Source organism: Ornithorhynchus anatinus, chromosome 10, assembly GCF_004115215.2.
Source record: "Ornithorhynchus anatinus isolate Pmale09 chromosome 10, mOrnAna1.pri.v4, whole genome shotgun sequence".
NCBI lineage: Eukaryota > Metazoa > Chordata > Mammalia > Monotremata > Ornithorhynchidae > Ornithorhynchus > Ornithorhynchus anatinus.
In genome coordinates, this window is record NC_041737.1 from 8,811,264 (window position 1) to 8,831,273 (window position 20,010).

Genomic DNA, 20,010 nt, shown 5'->3' on the forward strand with positions numbered 1-20,010 from the left:
CGCGCCCCCCAATCGGCGGCCGCCCGCCCTGGCCCGACCACGCCCCCTTCGGGCTCCGCCCCTAGACACGCCCCCTACGCCCCCCGCCCAATCAGCGCTCGCCGATCCCGCCCGGGACCCGCCCCCCGGGCCGCGCCCCCCAATCGGCGGCCGCCCGCCCTGGCCAGACCACGCCCCCTTCGGGCTCCGCCCCGAGACACGCCCCCTACGCCCCCCGCCCAATCAGCGCTCGCCGATCCCGCCCGGGACCCGCCCCCCGGGCCGCGCCCCCCAATCGGCGGCCGCCCGCCCTGGCCCGACCACGCCCCCTTCGGGCTCCGCCCCGAGACACGCCCCCTACGCCCCCCGCCCAATCAGCGCTCGCCGATCCCGCCCGGGACCCGCCCCCCGGGCCGCGCCCCCCAATCGGCGGCCGCCCGCCCTGGCCCGACCACGCCCCCTTCGGGCTCCGCCCCGAGACACGCCCCCTACGCCCCCCGCCCAATCAGCGCTCGCCGATCCCGCCCGGGACCCGCCCCCCGAGCCGCGCCCCCCAATCGGCGGCCGCCCATCCTGGACCCGCCCCCTACGGCCCCCGCCCAATCAACACTCGCCGATCTCCCCCAGGACACGCCCCCCGGGACGCGTCCCCAATCGGCAGCCGCCCGCCCTGTCCCGCCCACGCCCCCTTCTGGCTCCTCCTTCGAACTCGCCCCCTCCGCCCCCAATCAGCGCTCGCCTATCCCGCCCAATCAGCAGCCGCCCACCCTGGCCCCTACGGCCCCCGCCCAATCAGCGCTCGCCGATCCCTCCCAGGCCACGCCCCCCGGGCCGCATCCCCCAATCGGCAGTCGCCGCTCCTCCCCCGACCACGCCCCCTTCAGGACACGAGCCTAAGCGGCCCCCGCCTCCCCCGTGTGCAGAGCGCTGTGCTAAGCGCAGTTCGGCAACAGAGGAAAGCATCCTGGCTCAGTGGAAACAGCCGGGCTTGGGAGTCAGAGGTCACGAGTTCGAATCCCAACTCCGCCGCTTGCCAGCCGTGTGACTGTGAGCGGGTCCCTTCACTTCTCTGGGCCTCAGTCCCCTCATCTGGAAAATGGGGATGAAGACCGGGAGCCCCACGTGGGGCAACCCGATTCCCCTGCGTCTGCCCCGGCGCTTAGAACGGTACCTTGCACATAGTAAGCGCTTAACAAATACCGACATTATTATTATTATCATTATTAACTGTGAGCCTCACGTGGGACAACTCCCCCCCCCCCCAGCGCTTAGAACAGTGCCTTGCACATAGTAAGCGCTTAACAAATACCACCCTATGATCCCTACCTAACAATGGTTTTATTCACTTGTATCCATGTCCGCCTCCCCCTCCTTTAGACGGTCGCGGGCCGGGAACGTCCCTGTTTATTGTTCTGCTGTGCTCTCCCGAGCGCTTAGCGCACAGTAAGCGCTCAATAAATACGACCGAACGAATGCTTAGGGACCGTGGCCAAACTAATCGACGTCAATCTGCCCCAGCGCTCAGCACAGTGCTCGACGCGTAGTACGGGCTCACCGAGTACCAAAAGAATCGCAGAGGGACAACTACCGCTGACCAGGGCCGCCCCCGATCGTCGACCCTGGTTTGGCGCCGCAGAAGAGAGCGCGGGTTTGGGAGTCGGAGGCCGTGGGTTCCGATCCCGCCTCCGCCACTCGTCTGCCGTGTGACCTCGGGCAAGTCGCCTCGCTTCTCTGGGCCTCAGCGACCTCACCTGGAAAATGGGGGTGAGGACCGTGGGCCCCACGCGGGACAGCCCGAGCACCTTGTGATGACGTCGGCGTTTGTCGAGCGCTCGCTGTGCGCAGAGCGCCGTTCTAGGCGCTGGGGGAGATGCAGATGGTCCCACATGAGGCTCACGGTCTTCACCCCCGTTTTACAGATGAGGGAACCGAGGCCCAGAGAAGTGAAGCGACTCGCCCCAGGCCGCCCAGCTGACGAGCGGCGGAGCCGGGATTCGAACCCACGACCTCTGACTCCCAAGCCCGGGCTCTCTCCGCTGAGCCGCGCCGCTTCTCCGTACGTCTCGTGTCTACCCCAGCGCTTACAGCGGTGCTTGGCACACAGGGAGCGCTCAGTAAGTACTACGGTCATCACCGGGGGGGGGTGGGGGGTGGGGGGAATCGATCGATCGACCCATCGTTATCCGCGCGCTTATTTATTGAGCCTGCATCTCCCGTCTTCGGGACGCCTCATCTCCCCCCCCGGGCCCGAGCCAACCCAGGGGATCAGAAAATTCAGAGACGGGGGACGGGGGGAGAGAGGCGCGGTGTCGTTTTCCCACACGACTGGCCGCAGAGAGCTGACCTCGGGGAGGAAAAGGGAGATCCGGGGGGCGGGAGAGAGCCAAGGAACCGCTTTTCCTCTCGGTCGATCTCCGAGCCCGACCGTCTCCTTTCCTTTCTCGTTCCCTCGCGCGAGAGCGGCGCGGACGAAGCCGTCGACCCGATGCCGTCCCTGGTCGTCGGGCAACCCCATCTCCACGCAGAGCGGCCCCCGGGCGCGGCTCCGCGTGGGATAACGAGGCGAGGGGGCCCCCCGCTCCCCAAAACCCGGGGGTCGTCCTTCAGTTCTCTGCAGAGAGCTCCCTCGGGCGCCCGGGTCCCCGCGGACGCAGTCCTCCATCTCCGCTCCCCGACGCTCACTTGATCGGCCGTCTCCTCTTTTTCAAAAGGGCGTCCCGGAGGGCCAGCTGCAAGGCGGAAACGAGACACGGGCGAGGGTGGGCGCCGGCCCCGCGGCGGCGCGGGGAGGACCCGGCCCGGGAAGCCGTTCTCCTCCACCTTCCCCAGGCGCGACGAGGTAAACCCAGTCAAATGGGACGCGCGCGGGGGCTCACGACCTAAGGGGCTTCTCGGCGTTTTACAGACGAGGGAGACGAGGCGCGGGGAAGTTAAAACGACTCGCCCCGGGTCGCGCAGCCGGCAGGAGGCAGAGCGGGAACCGGAACCCGGGACCTCGGACTCCCAGGCCCCGGGGGCATTCCCAGGCTTCCGCCCGTCCCGGTCCCGGTCCCGGGGCTCCTCTCCTGGGCCGAAGCTGGTCCACGCCCAGGGGACGCAATAAAACAAAAGCGACTGCGCCACCGCCCTCGCGCCCTCGCGGGCGGCGTGGCCTCACGGGCGCAGCTCCGGCCCGGGAGGCGGGAGGGCCCGGCTTCGGATCCCGGCTCCCGCAATCCCCCGCTGGGTGACCCCGGGCGAGCCGGGATGAACTTCTCGGGGGTGAAACGGAGGAGTCGATCCCCGTTCCCCCCACCGTCTCGTCCGGGAGCCCCGTGCGGGACGGCGGCCGGTCCGATCGGCCCGCGTCCCCACGGCTCGCCGTGGGCCGAGCGCCCTCCCGAGCACCGGCCCGCGTCTGCCCCGGTGCCCGGCACGTAGCCGGCGCTCGCCGGACCCCGTCGACCGTCGCTCTCCCTCTCGGGCCGGGGCCCTCCGGACCCCGCGGCTCGAAGGTCGGTGTCAACGCACCTGCCTCTCCCTGAAGGAACGCTTGTTCTTGGACCGGACGTTGCGACTGTATCTCATCATCATGAAGTTCTTCTGCCGCTTCTTCTCTTTATTCGTGGAGCTGGAGAACGGGTTGACCTTGGTCTTCTTCTTCACGAACTCCTTCCGGTCCGTCTTCCCGGCCTGTGGGCGCAGGCGGTCCTCTTTCCCCCCATTCCCGCGGCCTTTAGGGACCCGCCGCCCCCCCCCCCGCCCCGGGAAATCCCCGCCCGCTCCCCGCCCTCCGGTTCCGGGGTCCGCCCTGACGGTCGCACTCGGCGGCGGGAAACTCACCATCGCCGTTGCCAATCTGGTCTCCTTGTCGGACTTGGGTTTCTTATGCAGGTGCTCGATGTCCCGCAGAGAGAGCAGCTCGCCCCTGCCGAGAACGCGCCGGGATGGGGAGACGGGAGATGGAGGCGGGGGGGGGGCGAGATCTCTCTCCATCTCCGTGGCAACAGCGGGCCCCCCCCCCCCCGCCGCCCGCCGCCCGCCGCGGAACCGCCGGGCCCCACCTGCTCTCCTCGTCGCTGTCCATTTCGACGTCTCTCCTCTTCTGGGCCTTCCCGGGGGCGGCGTCCACCTCGCGCCTCAGCTGGGCCAGGCGGATTTTCCGGAAGTCCTCCTGGCTCAGGACCCGGCTGGCGCTGACGGCCGTGGCCTTGGCTTTGCGTTCCTCGGCGGGCGTGCCCTCCGGCTGCTCCTCCGCCTTCGGCAGACGTTATCGTTATGGCGTCTGTTATTCGTTCATTCAACGGTATCTACCGGGGGCTTACTACGTGCGGGGGACTCTACTCGGCGCTTGGAAGGGACAAACGGGCCACGGGTAGAGACCGTCCCCGCCCGCCGACGGGCTGATCGGGGGAGACGGGCGGACAGAGACGACAGCCATGAGTAGAATCACGGGGACGGACATCTCGTGAACAAACTGAATGAGGTAATATAGATATATACGACGGAGCGGACGGGCAGAGTGCTGAGGGGAGGGGGGGGGGAGCAGAGGGGAAAGGGGGGAAAAGGGGGCGTAGCTGAGGGGAGGCGGAGCAGAGGGAAAAGGGGAAGCTCGGTCCGGGAAGGCCTCCCGGAGGAGGCGAGCTCTCGGTAGGGCCCCGAAGAGGGGTTAAACCGCTCGACCAAGCGCCCGGGCGGGTCCGGGCCGACCGGGTCGGACCCAGTCCCCGTCCCGCGGGGGGCTCACGGTCTCGATCCTCGCTTCACGGACGAGGTCACCGAGGCCCAGATGCGAAGCGACTCGCCCGGGGTCCCCCGGCAGACGAGAGGCGGCGCCCGGCATCCGAACCCACGGCCTCCCGACCCCCAAGCCCGCCAGCCAGCCAAGTTAACAGGCTAAGCTGCGGAGACGGTCACCGCACCCCCGCATCCGCTATCCCCACCTCCGCCAACCCCACGGCACTCGTGTGTAAATGTCTCTAAATCACGGAGCGATGACGTTTTTCATACATCACCGATTCATTCCTACCGACGTCCGCCTCACCCTCTGGACCGTAAGGCCGTCGCGGGCCGGGAACGCGCCCGCCAGCTCTGGCGGACCGTGCTCCCCCGAGCGCCCCGTACGGCGCTCCGCGGGTAACGACCCATCGACTGACCACGTAGGGAAGCGGCACGGCCTAGTGGGTCGGGCCCGGGCGTCGGGAGGTCACGGGTTCTAATCCCCACTCCGCCACGCGCCTGCCGCGTGGCCTCGGGCGAGCCGCTTCTCTGGACCTCGGACGGAGACCGCGAACCCCACGCGGGACCGGGCCGGCGACCGCCCCGATGGGCCGGCGTCCGCCCCGGCGCCCGGCAGGCGCTCGACGGCCACCGCGGCCGTTATTCCCGTCGTATGGGGATCTGCGGCTGCCCGAGAGAGGTGAGGACCCTGACTCGGCCCCCGTCCCCGCAGCCGGGGGCCGGCTTCCACCCACCGCCGCCCGCCGCTCTTCGTCGGACGAGCGATGCGCGTCGATCCATTCGCCGTCCTGGTCGTCCTCTTCGCCGAGGCTGGCGCTCTCCCATCCGTCTGCAGGGCGGAGACCGCGCCGTCAGCCCCCCCGGCCTCCGCTCGCCCCTCCTCGGGGCCGGGGGCCGGGGAGGATACGGAAGGGAGGGGAGGGCGCGGAGACCGAGAGCCAAGCCCCGGACTCCTCGGGAGCGAGGGACCGGGCCCCCGGGGCAGAGCCCTGCCCCCCCGACGGCTATTCCCACCCTCGACCCGGCCACCGGACGCTCCCCGGGGAACCGCCCGGAGGCTCGGGGAAGAGGGCGGCGAGAGACCGGGCCGTCTGCCTCGTCGCCCGGGGGGCGACTGCTGGGATTCGGTCACCGGGGGCCGCTCCTCTTCCCTCCGGGTGCCGTTCTGGACCCGGGGCGGGGCGGGATCTTTCCGGATGGGCCCCACGGGGCCGCCACAGACGCCCGGGCCCGGCGCCGCGTCCCCGATTCCCCGGAGGAACCGGACGAGCCCCCGAGAACACCCTCAACCCCGCGGCAGGGGGAAACGGCTCACCTCCGTCGGCGTCCTCTTGCTCGACCTCCAAAACCTCTGCCCCTGGGATGTAATCTTTGGCATCTAATTCGCCGTACTCTTGGATCCTGGCCTCCGTGGAGGCCTCCGTTGGTTTACCCTGAAGGAAGAAGGTTTTGAAGTACTCCGGGTCAGTCCCCGGAATCCGACAGGGGCGCCCGGACACGCGCTTCGGCGGCTGACGACGGACCGCCCGACGGCCCCCCCGTCCCCTCGTAACTCTCCCGCCGGCGACCCGGCACGGAACGCGCGTCGGTGGATCGATTCGATTCCCCTCCGGCTTTCTACCGTCCTCTTCGCAAAACTCTTCCGCGACGGGAGCGGAAGGAAAGGCGTTCTCGCGGTCGAGGCCGGTCTTCAACGGGGGCCGCCCGACCGTCAGAACGACCGTCCCCCTCCTTACCGACCTTCCGTAAAGCTCTTCTCGGCCCGACGCCATCCCCGAGCCCAGTACCCCCTTAGTTTCCTCATCCGTGAAACGGGTAGGCAACGCCTCCCCTCCTTCCCCGCTACGGACCGAGAGCTCCGTGCGGGTCAGGGCCCGCACCTGACCCCGTCATCGTCCACCCACCCCAGCGCTTGGCACGGCGCTCGTAAGGACAGGACGCGCCTAACAGTCCGGACCGCAGGCGGCGGTCGGCGTGTCCGCCGACCGACGCTTTCCCCCTCTGGGAATGGTTTCCCAGAATTGCCCGTGGCGCCGCCCTCCCCCGCCGCTCACCCTGAACTTCTTCTGGAGCATCTGGGGGTTCAGCGTCCGGAACAGCTGGATCAGGGTCCGGGCGGACATCATCACGTCTGCGGAACGGGAGAACGCCGGGGGTCCCCTCGGGGGCCCGTCCGAGGCCCGGGGTCCCGGGACCCCCGCGAGAGAGGCCCCCCGGGGGGGGGGTCACCGCTCACATCCCCTCCCGCCGCCCTGACCCCAAACCAACACACTCACTCTTATCCCTGTGGGTCTTATAGAGAGCCAAGTCCTGGAGAAGGTCTTCCGTCATGGCCAGCGGACACCTGGCCGTTATCTCTTTAATGGCGTTAATCCTGGAGGAGAAAGGCCTCGCTGAGCGAAATGATAATAATTACGGAATTTACGAGGCGCTCGCTACGTGCCGGGCACCGTCCCGAGTGCTGGGACGGAGGCGTGCAAATGGGGTTGGACCCGGTCCCCGCCCCGTACGGGGCTCACGGTCTCCTATCTTACAGATGAGGGAACTGAGGCGTCGAGGAGTGACTTGCCCAAGGTCACCCGGCAGACGAGTGGCAGGACCGGATCAGAACCCGTGACCTTCTGACTCCCGGCCCGGGCTCCATCCACTGGGCCGTGCTGCTTCCGCGGATGGGGGAGGGGGGCGGCGGGGCCGTCGCAGACCGCCGGGGACCACCCGCCCTCCGCGGGGGCCATCGGGTGCTTGGTCATTAGCCGTTTCTCCGCCCGCCACCCGACCGGACAGTAAGGGGCGGGGGCTGCCTTCCGTTTATCTCTCAGGTGGTCTGCACGGCGCTCCTCCCCACCCTCGCCACGTACCCGACGGTCATCACCTCCCCCGAGTTCTTGTCCGTCACGAAGTTGTTGGCCACGGTCGTCAGCACCGACTGGACGATCTGGAGAGGAGAGGGGCCTCTTGAGGCCGGGCCGGTGCACGTGATGGACGCCCGGGGGCCACGCCGGCCCCCCCCCGACCGATGGCGCACTTCGGCCCCGTCCCCCCGAACCGCGCCACGCCCCCGGGACCCCCGAGGCCGGGGCCGCGAGTCCGATCCCCGCCCGGCGGTTTCCGGAGCTCTCACCTCCGGGGGGACCAACTGGTGGGCGGCCTGGGCGGCGAAGAGAAGGATCTTGGTCACTTCTGCGGATGGGAAACGGCCGACAGACGTCCGTTCGGGGGACGCCCCCACTGGCTCCCTCTGTTCCTCCCCCTTCCCGGCCCCACGGCGTCCCCCTCTCTCATTTACGTCTCTCTCTTTACGCCCGCCCGCCCCCCACCCTCTACACCGTGAGCTCATCGTGGGCAGGGGACGGGCCTGTCGATTGCCGTATCCTCCCGGGCGCTTAGTACGGCGCTCCTCGCACGGTAAGCGCTCGAGGACGAACGACCGGATGGACCGACGGACGGCTCACCTCTCTGGTGGGGCTGCAGGAAGCGTTGTAAGAAGGGGTAGAAGTTAAAGAGGAAGAGCTGTGGGAGGAAGAGGCCGAACGGGATTAGCGGGAAACCCATTTCTCGCCTCTCCTCCTCCCCTCCGCACGGGTCTGGACCCCCTGAGAAAACAGTCACGCCCCCCCCCCCCGCCCGACCCTTCTGTCACTTCCCTAGAATTTATTTTATCTCCCCTCAGATGGCCTGTAAAGCTCCTTGTGGGCAGGGATCATGTCTACCGAGTCTACTACACTCTCTCCCGAGGACTCCGTGCAGCGCTCTGCACCCAGTGAGCGCTCAGCGGACACCACTGACGGATTCCCCGTGGGCGGCGTACACGTCCACTAATTCCGCTCTCCTGTGCCCCCCCCCCCCGAGCGCTCGGTGCGTGGGTTCCAATCCCGGCTCCGCCCCGTGTCTGCTGCGCGACCTCGGGCGAGTCGCTTAACTTCTCCGTGCCTCAGTCCCCTCACCTGTAAAACGGGGACCGAGACCGTGAGCCCCGTGTGGGGCAGGGGCTGTGCCCGACCCGATTTAGCTGAATCCGCCCCAGCGCTTAGTGCGGCGCCTGGCGCGCGGTAAGCGTTTAACCGATACCGCGACTATGACCGTTACGAGGGAACCGAGGCCCAGAGAAGTGGAGTGACTCGGCCAGGGTCGCCCAGCAGATAAGTGGCGGAGCGCAGATCGGAACCCGGTTCCTCTGACTTCCAGGTCCGTGCTCTCTTCGGCTCGGCCACGCCGCCTCCCCCCGGCTGGAGGGTCCTGGGCCCTCGGGACTGTCGCCTTTTATCGCTGTACTGTGCTTTCCCCAGCGCTCAGTACAGTGCTCCGCACGGAGGAAGCGCTCAACACAGACGACCGACCGACCGAATGACCCCCTCCCCCTCCCCAGGGACCCCGGCCCGACCCCGACCCCCTCTGGGAGTCGACGGTGACGGGCAGGGGCCGGGTCTGCCGACTCTGTCGGACCGTCCTCTCCCGAGCGCTCAGTGCAGAGCTCTGCACGGCGTCAGCGCTCAATCGGTTCCCCCGACGGAGGGGTCGCACCTCATGGATTCCCACCAGTCGGGAGATGAGGTCCATCAGCATCATCTTCACTTCGAACCTCTCCTTGGAGCCCTCCAGCTGCTTGAGGAGTTTCTCCGCGAAGTCTGGAAGAGAGGGGACAGGGAGGCGTCACCGGGCTCGCGGAGAGGGCCCGGGGCCCGGCCGTCGGGGGGACCCGGGTCCTAATTCCGGCTCCGCCGCTCCTCTGCTGCTGTGGGACCCTGGGCCGGTCACTTTCCTTCTCTGGGCCTCAGTTCCCTCCCTCTGTAAAACGGGGATTAAGACTACGGGTCCCACGGAGAGAAGCAGCGTGGCTCGGTGGAAAGAACCCGGGTCGGAGGTCGTGGGTTCTGCCGCCGGTCAGCCGTGTGACTCTGGGCAAGCCACTTCACTCCTCGGTGCCTCAGGGCCTCCTCTGGAAAACGGGCATGAAGACCGTGAGCCCCACGCGGGACAACCTGATGACCCCGTATCCACTCCGGCGCTCAGAACAGTGCTTGGGCACATCGGAAGCACTTAAATACGAACGTTATATTATGTGGGGTTAGAACCGTGTTCGACCGGATTAGCCTGTAACTCCCCTCGGCTCTTAGAAGAGTGTCCGGATGAGAGTAAACGCTTAACAAATACCATAAAGGAGAGGGGGGAAGGGAGTCTGGACGGGCGAATGTGCATATACACGCGTGCGTGAGAGTCATTTCGCTTCTCCGGGCCTCAGTTCCCTCCTCTGTAAAATGGGGATTAAGACCGTGAGCCCCACGTCTGACCCCATTACCCCGTATCCACAACAGTGCCTGGCTCCTAGTGAGCGCTTAACAAATACCACAGTTATTATTCGGAGCAGGGAGGGACAGGGGAGGCTCCGCACCTTGGGGATCATGGATCAGGTGAATGGCTGAGAAGTTGAACACTTCCGGCTTCTTCTTCTTCTTCTGTTTCTGGAAGGAGAGGAGGAGGAGGAGCGTGGGGGTGGGTTATTCCCAGAGCGATTCAAGGGAAGGGGGGCGACTTTCCACCACCGCGGCTCTCCTTCCGGTTCTCAGACCGTGAACCCCCTGGGGGACAGTGGACGGCGACCCACCTGACGAGCTTCGCCTGAAGCACTGAACGAACACCATAAAATAATTTTTTTTTTTAAAAAAAAAAGACGACTTACTTTCAGGACTTTCATGGCCTTTTCCAACTTCTTCTTGTGCTTGGAAGATTTTTTTCCGGTGGCATATTTTATGAGAAAGTCCCTGGCCGTCGGCCCTTCGTCCTGGAGGAGAAGCCACCATAAAATAGCGACGATGACGATGACGCCGTCGGGCGCCTACGAGGTGCCGACCGACCAACGACAGGGTGGAGGAGATCTGGTCTGAGGAAGCGCGGCCCCGGGTAAGGGGGAATGGTCCCCGACGGGCCGGTCTCGCCCCGAAGCGAGCCGGCCGGGTCCCTCCGGGTGGCCTCTTCGGATGCCCCGCCGGCATCTCCTGACCCCCCCGGGCCGAACGGCGGCGGCGGCGGGTCCGAGCCTCGAGGGGCAGAGACCACACTTACCTCAGACTCGGAATCGCTCTCTCGCTTCTCGTCCTCGTCCCTCCCCAGGAAGAACTTCAAACCGGCCACCAGGATCTGAGGAGGAGGGAGAGGAGGACGGAGGAGGGGAGTCCGTCAGCCCGGGGAAGATGTGGGCTCTAACCACGGCCCGGCCGGGAGCTCCCCACCCCGGGCCCCGCGGGTGAAGCTCTGAAAATCTCCCCCGCCTCGGACGCCGGATCGACCGACGGCCGACACCGGGCTCGGCTGCGGAAGTGGAGAGGATCCTGGAACGTCGGGAGGGAGGCGGTGGTGCGGCTTAGCGACGACAGCAGGGATCCGCTCCTGGCTTCCTGTGGGACCACGGGCCTCCATTCCCATAAGCTCAATCACTCGACCCGCGGTCTTTATTGAGCGCTCACCGTTCGTTCGATCATATGAGCGCTTACCACGCGCAGGGCCCCGTACTGAGCGCTCGCCAGAGGACGGCACGACCAAATTAACATTTTCTCCCGGTGAATCCTACGTATCTTGGACCTGCCTTGCGTCTTGTATCTGCCCCGGAGCTTAGAACAGTGCGTGGCACACAGAGTAAGTCCTTAACAAATACTTTTAAAGGGAGAGAAAGAAAATACAAATATCCCGGGGCCCTGTCTGAGGTGGAGCCCGGATCTGGATGAACCGTGCGTGGGGCTGACTCGGGATACTCTAGCCCAACTCACCAGTTGGAGCATCTGGGCAGAAAAGACAACGTGAAGGAAGACGAGCCTCACCCCAGCTCGCGCGGAGGTGCCCGCGCCGAACCCCGTCTCACCTTTGTGACCTTGGAGAAGCACGCGGTGGTGATCACGTTCACCGTTTTGGCGTCGTTCCTGCAAACCGACGTGACAATAAATGACGACGACGGTATTTGGTCGGCGCCCGCCACGTGCCCGGCGCCGTTCGAAGCGCGGGGGTGGATACGAGGTGGCCGGGTTGGCCCACATTTTACAGATGAGGTAACCGAGGCGGAGGTGAAGTGGCTCGCCCGACGGCTCACAGCAGACACGCGGCAGAGGCGGGATTAGAACCCACGTCCTCGGACTCCCAAGCCCGGGCTCCTGCCACTAAGCCAGGCTGCCAAAGCGGACACCGCGGAGGGGGAGACCTCTAGAGCTTGACGTGCGCTCTGTGCGAAGGGAAGTCGTTATGAACCCGAAGTATCCGTCGGTGGTACTTATCGAGCGCTTCCAGCGCACAGAGAGCCGTACAAAGCGGTTGGGAGAGTCCAATACGCCAGAGTCGGGAGAAACGTTCCCTGCCCACCACGAGTTTACAGTCTAGAGGGCGTGAGCCCTTGGTCGGGCAGGGATCGTCTCCGTCGGACGCTGAATTGTACTTTTCAAGCGCGTAGTCCGGGGCTCTGCCCACGGTAAGCGCTCAATAAATGCGATTGAACGAACATTCCCAAACGTCCAGTTCACTGCTCTGGGACCAGCGTAGGGGCCGGCTAAATCGCGGTCCGTGTGTAACCATTTTTTTATTTTCTGGGTCCGTTCGCTGCAAGGAGCGGGGAAGCGCCCTCCCCAAGCTGCTCAGGTGAAAAGTATTGAAGCAGCGTGGCTTAGGGGCAAGAGCCCGGGCTTGGGAGTCGGAGGTCGTGGGTTCTAATCCCGGCTCCGCCACTTGATAGCTGTGTGACTCTGGGCAAGTCACTTCACTTCTCTGTCTTTGAGTCCCTCGCTGGACAACCTGATCACCTCGTATCGACCTCAGTGCTTAGAACAGTGCCTGGCACAGGGGAAGCGCTTCATAAATACCTTCATCATTATCATTACCGTCACTGAAAGGTCGTACAGGGGCAGAGAGGCAACGCAAGCACTTTTATAAAGGGAAGCTACAGGAGGAAGTCTTGAGTGGACAAAGTGTGGTTCGCCCAAACGACGGGGAGAACTCCACACACACCACACTCGGCCCACTACCCTGGAAGCTTCTCGAGGGCAGGGATCAAGTCTACCCAGTCCACGGTCCTCGCCCGAGTGCTCCCCACAGTGCTCTGCCCACGGTGAGCCCTCGATAAATACGACCGACCCCCTGCCCCTGGCCTTCCTGGACGGAGCGACCCGGGCAGTGGCGCGAGTCCGGCTCGGGCTCGGTCGGCTCACCGTCCCCCGACTCCAGAACCAGAGCCCAGTGAACACCGAATCCCCAACTCGGTTCTCCGGGGACATTTCCGGCGTGGCAACCTCCCCGCTCGCCCCACGAGAGGCAGCGAGGCCGGGTGGAGAGAGGGGGAGCAGCGTGGCTCAGTGGAAAGAGCCTGGGCTTCGGGGTCAGAGGTCATGGGTTCGACTCCCGGCTCTGCCGCCTGTCAGCTGTGCGACTGTGGGCAAGGCACTTCACTACTCTGTGCCTCAGTGACCTCGTCTGTAAAATGGGGATCAACTGTGAGCCTCACGTGGGACGACCCGATGACCCTGTATCTCCCCCAGCGCTTAGAACAGTTCTCTGCACATAGTAAGCGCTTAACAAACACCAACATTATTATTATTATTATTATTAATCCCGGCTCCGCCGCCCGTCGGCTACGTGGCCTTGGGCAAGTCACGCTTCATTTCTGTGCACCTCAGTTACCTCATCTGGAAAATGGGGATTAACATGTGGGACCACGGACTGGGTCCAATCTGATGATCTTGTATCGACCCCAGTGCCTGGCACATAGTAAGTACTTTATTATGATGTTTGTTAAGTGCTCATTCTGTGCCACTTAATACTTTTTTTTTAAAAAAAATAAGCACCCCAGTGCTTACTACAGTGCCTGGCACACGGTAAATGCTTTCTTATGGTATTTGTTAAGTGCTCCCTACTTGACACTTAATAGTATCTATTTTTAAAAGCACCCCAGTGCTCACTACAGTGCCTGGCACATAGTAAGGACTTTTTTAATGGTCTTTGTCAGGTGTTTACAATGAGCCACTTAAATACTATTTTATTAAAAAAAACAAAAACCCACCCCAGCACTTAGTACAGTGCCTGGCACATAGTAAGCACTTTTTAAATGGTATCTGTTAAGCACTTACTCTGAACCATTTAACAAATACTGGGTTTTTTTTCCTTAAAAAAGCACTCCAGCACTTTTTTAATAGTATTTCTTAAGCACTTACTAAGTACCACTTAACAAATGCTATTTTTTTTCCTAAAAAAAGCACCCCAGCACTTTTTTCATGGTATTTCTTAAGCGCTTACTACGTACCACTTAAATGCTATTTTATTGTTTTCTAAAAAAAGTACCCCAGCACTTTTTTAACGGAATTTGTTAAGCGCTTACTACGTACCACTTAGCAAATGCTATTTTATTGTTTTCTAAAAAAAGTACCCCAGCACTTTAACGGAATTTGTTAAGCGCTTCCTACGGGCCACAAAAAATATTATCTTCTTTTTTTTTAAAAAAAGCATCTGGAACATCCCGAGAGCCACCCTGGGCGCCTTGAACACCGTCACACGTCCCGGGGGACGGGAAGAGTAAGGTTTCGGGGTTCGACCGACGCTTCACTGACCAGATGTTTCTCTTGTAGAGCTCGATCATCACGTCCAGGGAGATCTTGGCGGCGATGACGTTGCTGTCCCTCAGCATGGTGTACATGAAGTTCTGCAGGACCTTCGGACGGGGAGGAGGGGCGGGGGCGTCACGGAGCCGAGCGCCGGCCCGCCCTCCGTCAGCCCGGCCCCGGGAGCCACCCCCATACTCACCGTGTTCACTTTGTTGTTCTTGTGCTTGGCGTTTATATTCTTGATGTCAGTCACGATATGAGTGTACAACGTCTGTTGTGAGGGACGGGAAAAAAAAAATGACGACACTTGTGAAGCGCTCACTAGGTGCCACGGCCTGTATTGAGCGCTGGGGGAGAACGTGAGAAGCAGCCTGGCTTCGTGGAAAGAGCGTGGGCTTGGGAGACAGAGGTCGTGGGTTCTAATCCCGGCTCCGCTACTGCTGGGTGACTTTGGGCAGGTGACTTCACTTCTCTGGGCCTCAGTTCCCTCATCTGTAAAAGGGGGATGAAGATCGCGAGCCCCCCGTGGGACAACCCGATCACCTTGTATCTACCTCAGCGCTTAGAAGAGTGGCTGGCACACTGGAAGCGCTTAAAAGACACCACAATTACAATTATTATTATAATCAAGTTGGAGACGGTCCCTGTCCCGCAGGGGGCTCACGGTACCGAATCTTCGTCTCACGGATGAGGAAACTGAGGCCGAGAGACGGTCAGACGGCAGGCAAGTGGTGGAGCCGGGATCGGAAGGTAAATTCTCCGACTCCCAGGCCCGGGTTCTCTCCTCCAGATCCCGCCGCTTCCCGGACGTCCGGAGGGAAGCCCCCCCGGGCCGCCCGCGATCCCCCCGACCGGCTAGCGGGGACCCTCGCCCCCCCCGGCCCCGGGGAGCCGGAGGCCACAGTCACCCCGGGATCCCCCCGGGGTGCGATCCGGGTCCTCACCTTGCGCAGGAGCTTGTCGTGGCAGCGCAGGAGTTCGAAGAAGAGCTCCAGCAAACTGGTTGGGTTGATGAGGTTCTTGTTTCTCAGCAAGATCAGAGCTTTGCAAAACGTCTGGAGAACAAGGTGGGGGGGGGGGAGACGCGGCGTGCGGACGGTGAAACCACGGCGATGGCAAAACCCCCTCGATCCCGACGCCTCCTCTGGCGCCAGCCGGCTCACGGTGCCCCAACCTCGTCTCTCTCGCCGGTGTCCCCCTTCTGTCTTGAAACTCTCCCTCCGACCCCCACTCCCCCGCCTCGAAAGCCTTATCAAGGTCACATCTCCTCCACGCCCTCTTCCCCGATTAAACCGACCTTATCCTCCGCCCCTTCTCCCTTCTGCGCCATCTAAGCCCTCGGATCTGTGCCCTCTGGGCACCCGCTATCCCCCCCCCCCCCCCCAGCGCTCGGCACGTACTGAGCGCTCAACAAATACCATCGGCGCTTACGTACATCTCTTTAAATCATATCTTATACGTCACTTCTAATAACGTCCGTCTCCCCCTCTAGACCGTGGGCGGGCGACGTGTCCCACCGACTCTCCTGTCCTCCCCAAGGCGCTCAGTACGGTGCTCGGCGCTCGGTGAGCGCTCGATAAATACACCGGCGACGACGACGAGGCTGCTCCGCCGGGCCCGGGCCGGCCCACCTCCCTCCGGCGTTCACCCAGGATGTCGCCCGCGGGCCCGGGTGGTCGATCGACCAGTCGCGGACGCCGACCGCCGTTCTCACCATCCGAAGATCGGGATCCAGGAGGGTGTGGTTGTACCTCAGCAGGTCTTTGAGGTGCTGGGGGAAGTCGGCCAGGTGTTCCGGATAGCAGTGCCCCACCTGCAACGCAACCCGCACGTCCTCAACGCCTTCCGGGCCCACGTGCGCTTCGGCGGCGGAAGAGACGCCTCCCGAAAGAAGAAGGGTCAGGACGACGGAAGCCGCCCTCTCTCCCTCCCGCTTCCACTCTGCGTCGTGCTCCGCGGTCACTCATAACCCCCTCTTGGAAGGAAAGTGACGTGAACGATTCGAACTCGGGCCGGCAGACCCCCCCCCCCCCCAGAAAACCTCCCCCCGGCTAGACCGTAAACTCTTCGAGGGCGGCGACTGTGCCCGCCTGCTCCGTCGTGCTGTCCCAAGCGCTTACTCCAGTGCTCTGCGCCCAGTAACGCTGGAGAGGCACCACCGATCGAGGAAAGGCGGAGAGAGACCCGCAGGAAGAGCCGTCGGAAGACGAGCCGCGCCGCCAGGCGGGCCCACCCTCGCCCCGGAGGACGGCGGCATCCTACCTGGGCCAAGAACATCGCCAGTTCGGCCAGTTCCTTGCTGGGTTTATCCGGCTGCAGCTTGAAAATCTCCACATTGGACTTGTAGTGGTTGTACTGCTGCAGAAACTGAAAACGCAAAAGCACAACCGATCCCGTCACAGGCCACTAACCCCAGGTGATCTCACCAGGGTGAATGATGATGATAATATTTTTTAAGCGCTTACTCCGTGCCAGGCACCGCACTAAGCACGTAATATATTTTAAGCGCTTACTCTGTGCCAGGCACTGCACTAAGCACGTAATATATTTTAAGCGCTTACTCTGTGCCAGGCACTGCACTAAGCACGTAATATTTTTTAAGCGCTTACTCTGTGCCAGGCACTGCACTAAGCACGTAATATTTTTTAAGCGCTTACTCTGCGCCAGGCACTGTACTAAGCACGTAATATTTTTTAAGCGCTTACTCTGTGCCAGGCACTGTACTAAGCACGTAATATTTTTTAAGCGCTTACTCTGTGCCAGGCACTGCACTAAGCACGTAATATTTTTTAAGCGCTTACTCTGTGCCAGGTACCGTACTAAGCACCGGAGCAGATACATATTAATTAGGACGGACCTAACGGACCCGTCCCGCACAGGGCTCACAGTCTCAATTTCCATTTTACAGATGAGGGAACTGAGGCACAGAGAAGCTTCCTTCGGAGCCGGACGGGGTTTCCCGACATTCCCCGGTCCGTCGTTAAGGAACGGCGGTCCGTCCCCCGACGGGCTTGATGCCGAAGGCTGCCTCTCTAGCCTGTAAGCTCACTGTGGGCATTTTATCTGTTTATTGCTGCACTGTCCTCTCCCAAGCGCTTAGGAGAACGCTTTGCACACAGTAAGCACTCAGTAAATAGGACCGAACTGCACTGAATCGATTTCTGGGGCTGTTGACCTCCCCTCTCGGATCGCCAGATTTTTCAGGAAACACCATTCCGGCTCGTATGCTGAAGAAATAGATAATCATAATGATGGTATCTGTCAAGCGGTTACTCTGTGCCAGGTACTGTACCGAGCGCTGGGGTGGACACAAGCGAATCGACTTGGACACAGTCCCTGTCCCCCGTGGGACTCACGGCCTTAATCCCCACTCTCCAGATGAGGTCACTGAGGCCCAGAGAAGTGAAGTGACTTGTCCGAAGTCACGCAGCAGACAAGTGGCAGAGGCGGGATTAGAACCCACGACCTCTGACTCCCAGGCCGGGCCTCTTTAGGCCGCGCTGCTTCTCCATTCGTTCATTCATTCAAGAGCATTTATTGAGCGCTTACCATGTGCAGAGCACTGGACTAAGCGCTTGGAATGGACAGATCGGCAACAGAGAGAGACGGTCCCTGCCGTCTGACGGGCTCACGGTCTGATCGGGGGAGACGGACGGACGAGAACGATGGCGATAGATAGAATCGAGGGGAAGAACATCTCATTAAAACAATAGCAAATAAATAGAATCAGGGTGATGTACATCTCATTAACTTAGAACGGTGTTTGGAGAATAGTAGGCGCTTAACAAGTCCCATCATCATCATCATAAAGATGAAATAATAAGAAGTCCCACCGCAATGTTGTCAGGATTATGTTATTATATCATAATATCCCGATTAGACCGTGAGCCCGTCGTTGGGCAGGGCCGCGTGGCTCGGTGGCAAGAGCCCGGGCTTGGGAGTCCGAGGTCTTGGGTTCGAATCCCGCCTCTGCCAGCTGAGTGACTGTGGGCAAGTCACTTCACTTCTCTGGGCCTCAGTTGCCTCATCTGTAAAACGGGGATGAAGCCAGGGAGCCCCACGTGGGACCACGTGATGACCCTGTATCTCCCCCAGCGCTTACAACGGTGCTCCGCACCTAGTAAGCGCTTAACAAATACCAACATTATCTGTGGCCGAACTGTATACTCCAAGCGCTTAGTCCAGTGCTCTACACACAGCAGGCGCTCAATAAGTACAAATGAATGAATGCTCCGCACCCAATAAGCGCTTAAACAAATACCAACATTATCTGTGGCTGAATTGTATATACCAAGCGCTTAATCCAGTGCTCTGCACACAGCAGGCGCTCAATAAATACAAATGAATGAATGCTCCGCACCTAATAAGCGCTTAAACAAATACCAACATTATCTGTGGCTGAATTGTATATACCAAGCGCTTAGTCCAGTGCTCTGCACACAGCAGGCGCTCAATAAATACAAATGAATGAATGCTCCGCACCTAATAAGCGCTTAAACAAATACCAACATTATCTGTGGCTGAATTGTATATACCAAGCGCTTAGTCCAGTGCTCTGCACACAGCAGGCGCTCAATAAATACAAATGAATGAATGCTCCGCACCTAATAAGCGCTTAAACAAATACCAACATTATCTGTGGCCGAATTATCCATTGCAAGCGCTTAGTCCAGGGCTCCGCACACAGTGACTGCTCATTAAATCCGATCGAATGACTCACAAGAAGGTTATGAGGATGGGCCTGGGTGAGCGCTGGGTTCCCAACACTGTTCAAAGCGCTGGGGCAAGGGGGATGTTGTGGTGCTCCTAATCGAAGATGGGGGGGGGGGGGAGGGGGAGGTTATGGGTTATCGGCGTCCCTACCTCCTCGGCGTAGGCGGACGGGTCCCGCTTGATGAGGTTCTGGAGCTGGGGCAGGTTACCGGGCAGCTTGTTGTTGTTCCTGCCCGACATCTCTGCGTCCGCCGCGCTGCGGCCTAGTTCTGGGCCTGGGTCTGCTTGGGGCCTGTCCTGGCCCGGCCCCGGAGGCGTCTGGGAGGCCGGAGGGAGCCACTTCCGGTCCCCGCCCTCCGGCCGGAAGTAGCACGTGGTCGGGCCCCGTGGGGGCCGCCATCTTGCGACGGCACGGCCCGAGGGTCAAACTTCCTCCCCCCTCCGCCCCGCCACCTCCTTCCTTCCTTCCTTCCTTCCTTTTCTCCGTTCATTCGTTCATTCGTTCAATCATTCGTTCACTCCTTCGTTCATTCATTCATTCATCTCTTCATTCATTCATTCCTTTCTTCGTTTATTCCTTCCTTCCTTCCTTTTCTCCGTTCATTCATTTATTCGTTCAATCATTCGTTCACTCCTTCGTTCATTCATTCATTCATCTCTTCATTCATTCATTAATTCATTTCTTCGTTTATTCCTCCGTTTCTTCATTCATTCGTCCATTCCTTCCTTCCTTCCTTTCTCCGTTCATTCATTCATTCATTCATTCGTTCATTCGTTCAATCATTTGTTCACTCCTTCGTTCATTCATTCATTCATCTCTTCATTCATTCATTCATTTCTTCGTTTATTCCTCCCTTTCTTCATTCATTCGTCCATTCATTCGTTCATTCCTTTCTTCCTTCCCTCCTTCCTTCCTTTCTTCCTTCCTTCCTTCCTGCATTCATTCGTCCGCTCATTCGTTCATTCCTTCGTCCGTTCATTCATTCATTCGTTCGTTCGTTCCTTCGTTCATTCAATCATTCATTCGTTC

General features: G+C 61.4%; 1 protein-coding gene across 1 annotated transcript; it reads right to left on the reverse strand.

Annotated features, from left to right (window-relative positions):
- Positions 1 to 2,155: 2,155 nt before the first annotated feature.
- SDAD1 (SDA1 domain containing 1) lies at positions 2,156 to 19,329 on the reverse strand. Its single transcript, XM_029073950.1, has 22 exons — positions 19,131 to 19,329; positions 16,530 to 16,634; positions 15,982 to 16,080; positions 15,212 to 15,322; positions 14,467 to 14,538; positions 14,274 to 14,374; positions 11,552 to 11,609; positions 10,759 to 10,833; positions 10,376 to 10,477; positions 10,088 to 10,157; positions 9,220 to 9,323; positions 8,151 to 8,208; positions 7,820 to 7,878; positions 7,557 to 7,633; positions 6,975 to 7,072; positions 6,753 to 6,829; positions 6,014 to 6,131; positions 5,433 to 5,527; positions 4,023 to 4,216; positions 3,802 to 3,886; positions 3,490 to 3,651; positions 2,156 to 2,708 (listed from the first exon to the last, which is right to left on the reverse strand). Exons 1-22 carry the CDS (start codon positions 19,218 to 19,220, stop codon positions 2,658 to 2,660), a joined length of 2,061 nt encoding a protein of 686 aa, XP_028929783.1. The 5' UTR covers positions 19,221 to 19,329; the 3' UTR covers positions 2,156 to 2,657.
- Between the last annotated feature and the right edge of the window lie 681 nt (positions 19,330 to 20,010).

Coding starts and splice junctions, on each gene's coding strand:
- SDAD1 (XM_029073950.1), bottom strand. CDS start 19,220: ATGTCGGGCAGGAACAACAACAAGCTGCCCGGTAACCTGCCCCAGCTC. Junction 14,375..14,466: donor AGAACAACAAAGTGAACACG/GTGAGTATGGGG, acceptor CCCCGTCCGAAG/GTCCTGCAGAACTTCATGTA. Junction 3,887..4,022: donor GACAGCGACGAGGAGAGCAG/GTGGGGCCCGGC, acceptor CGTTCTCGGCAG/GGGCGAGCTGCTCTCTCTGC.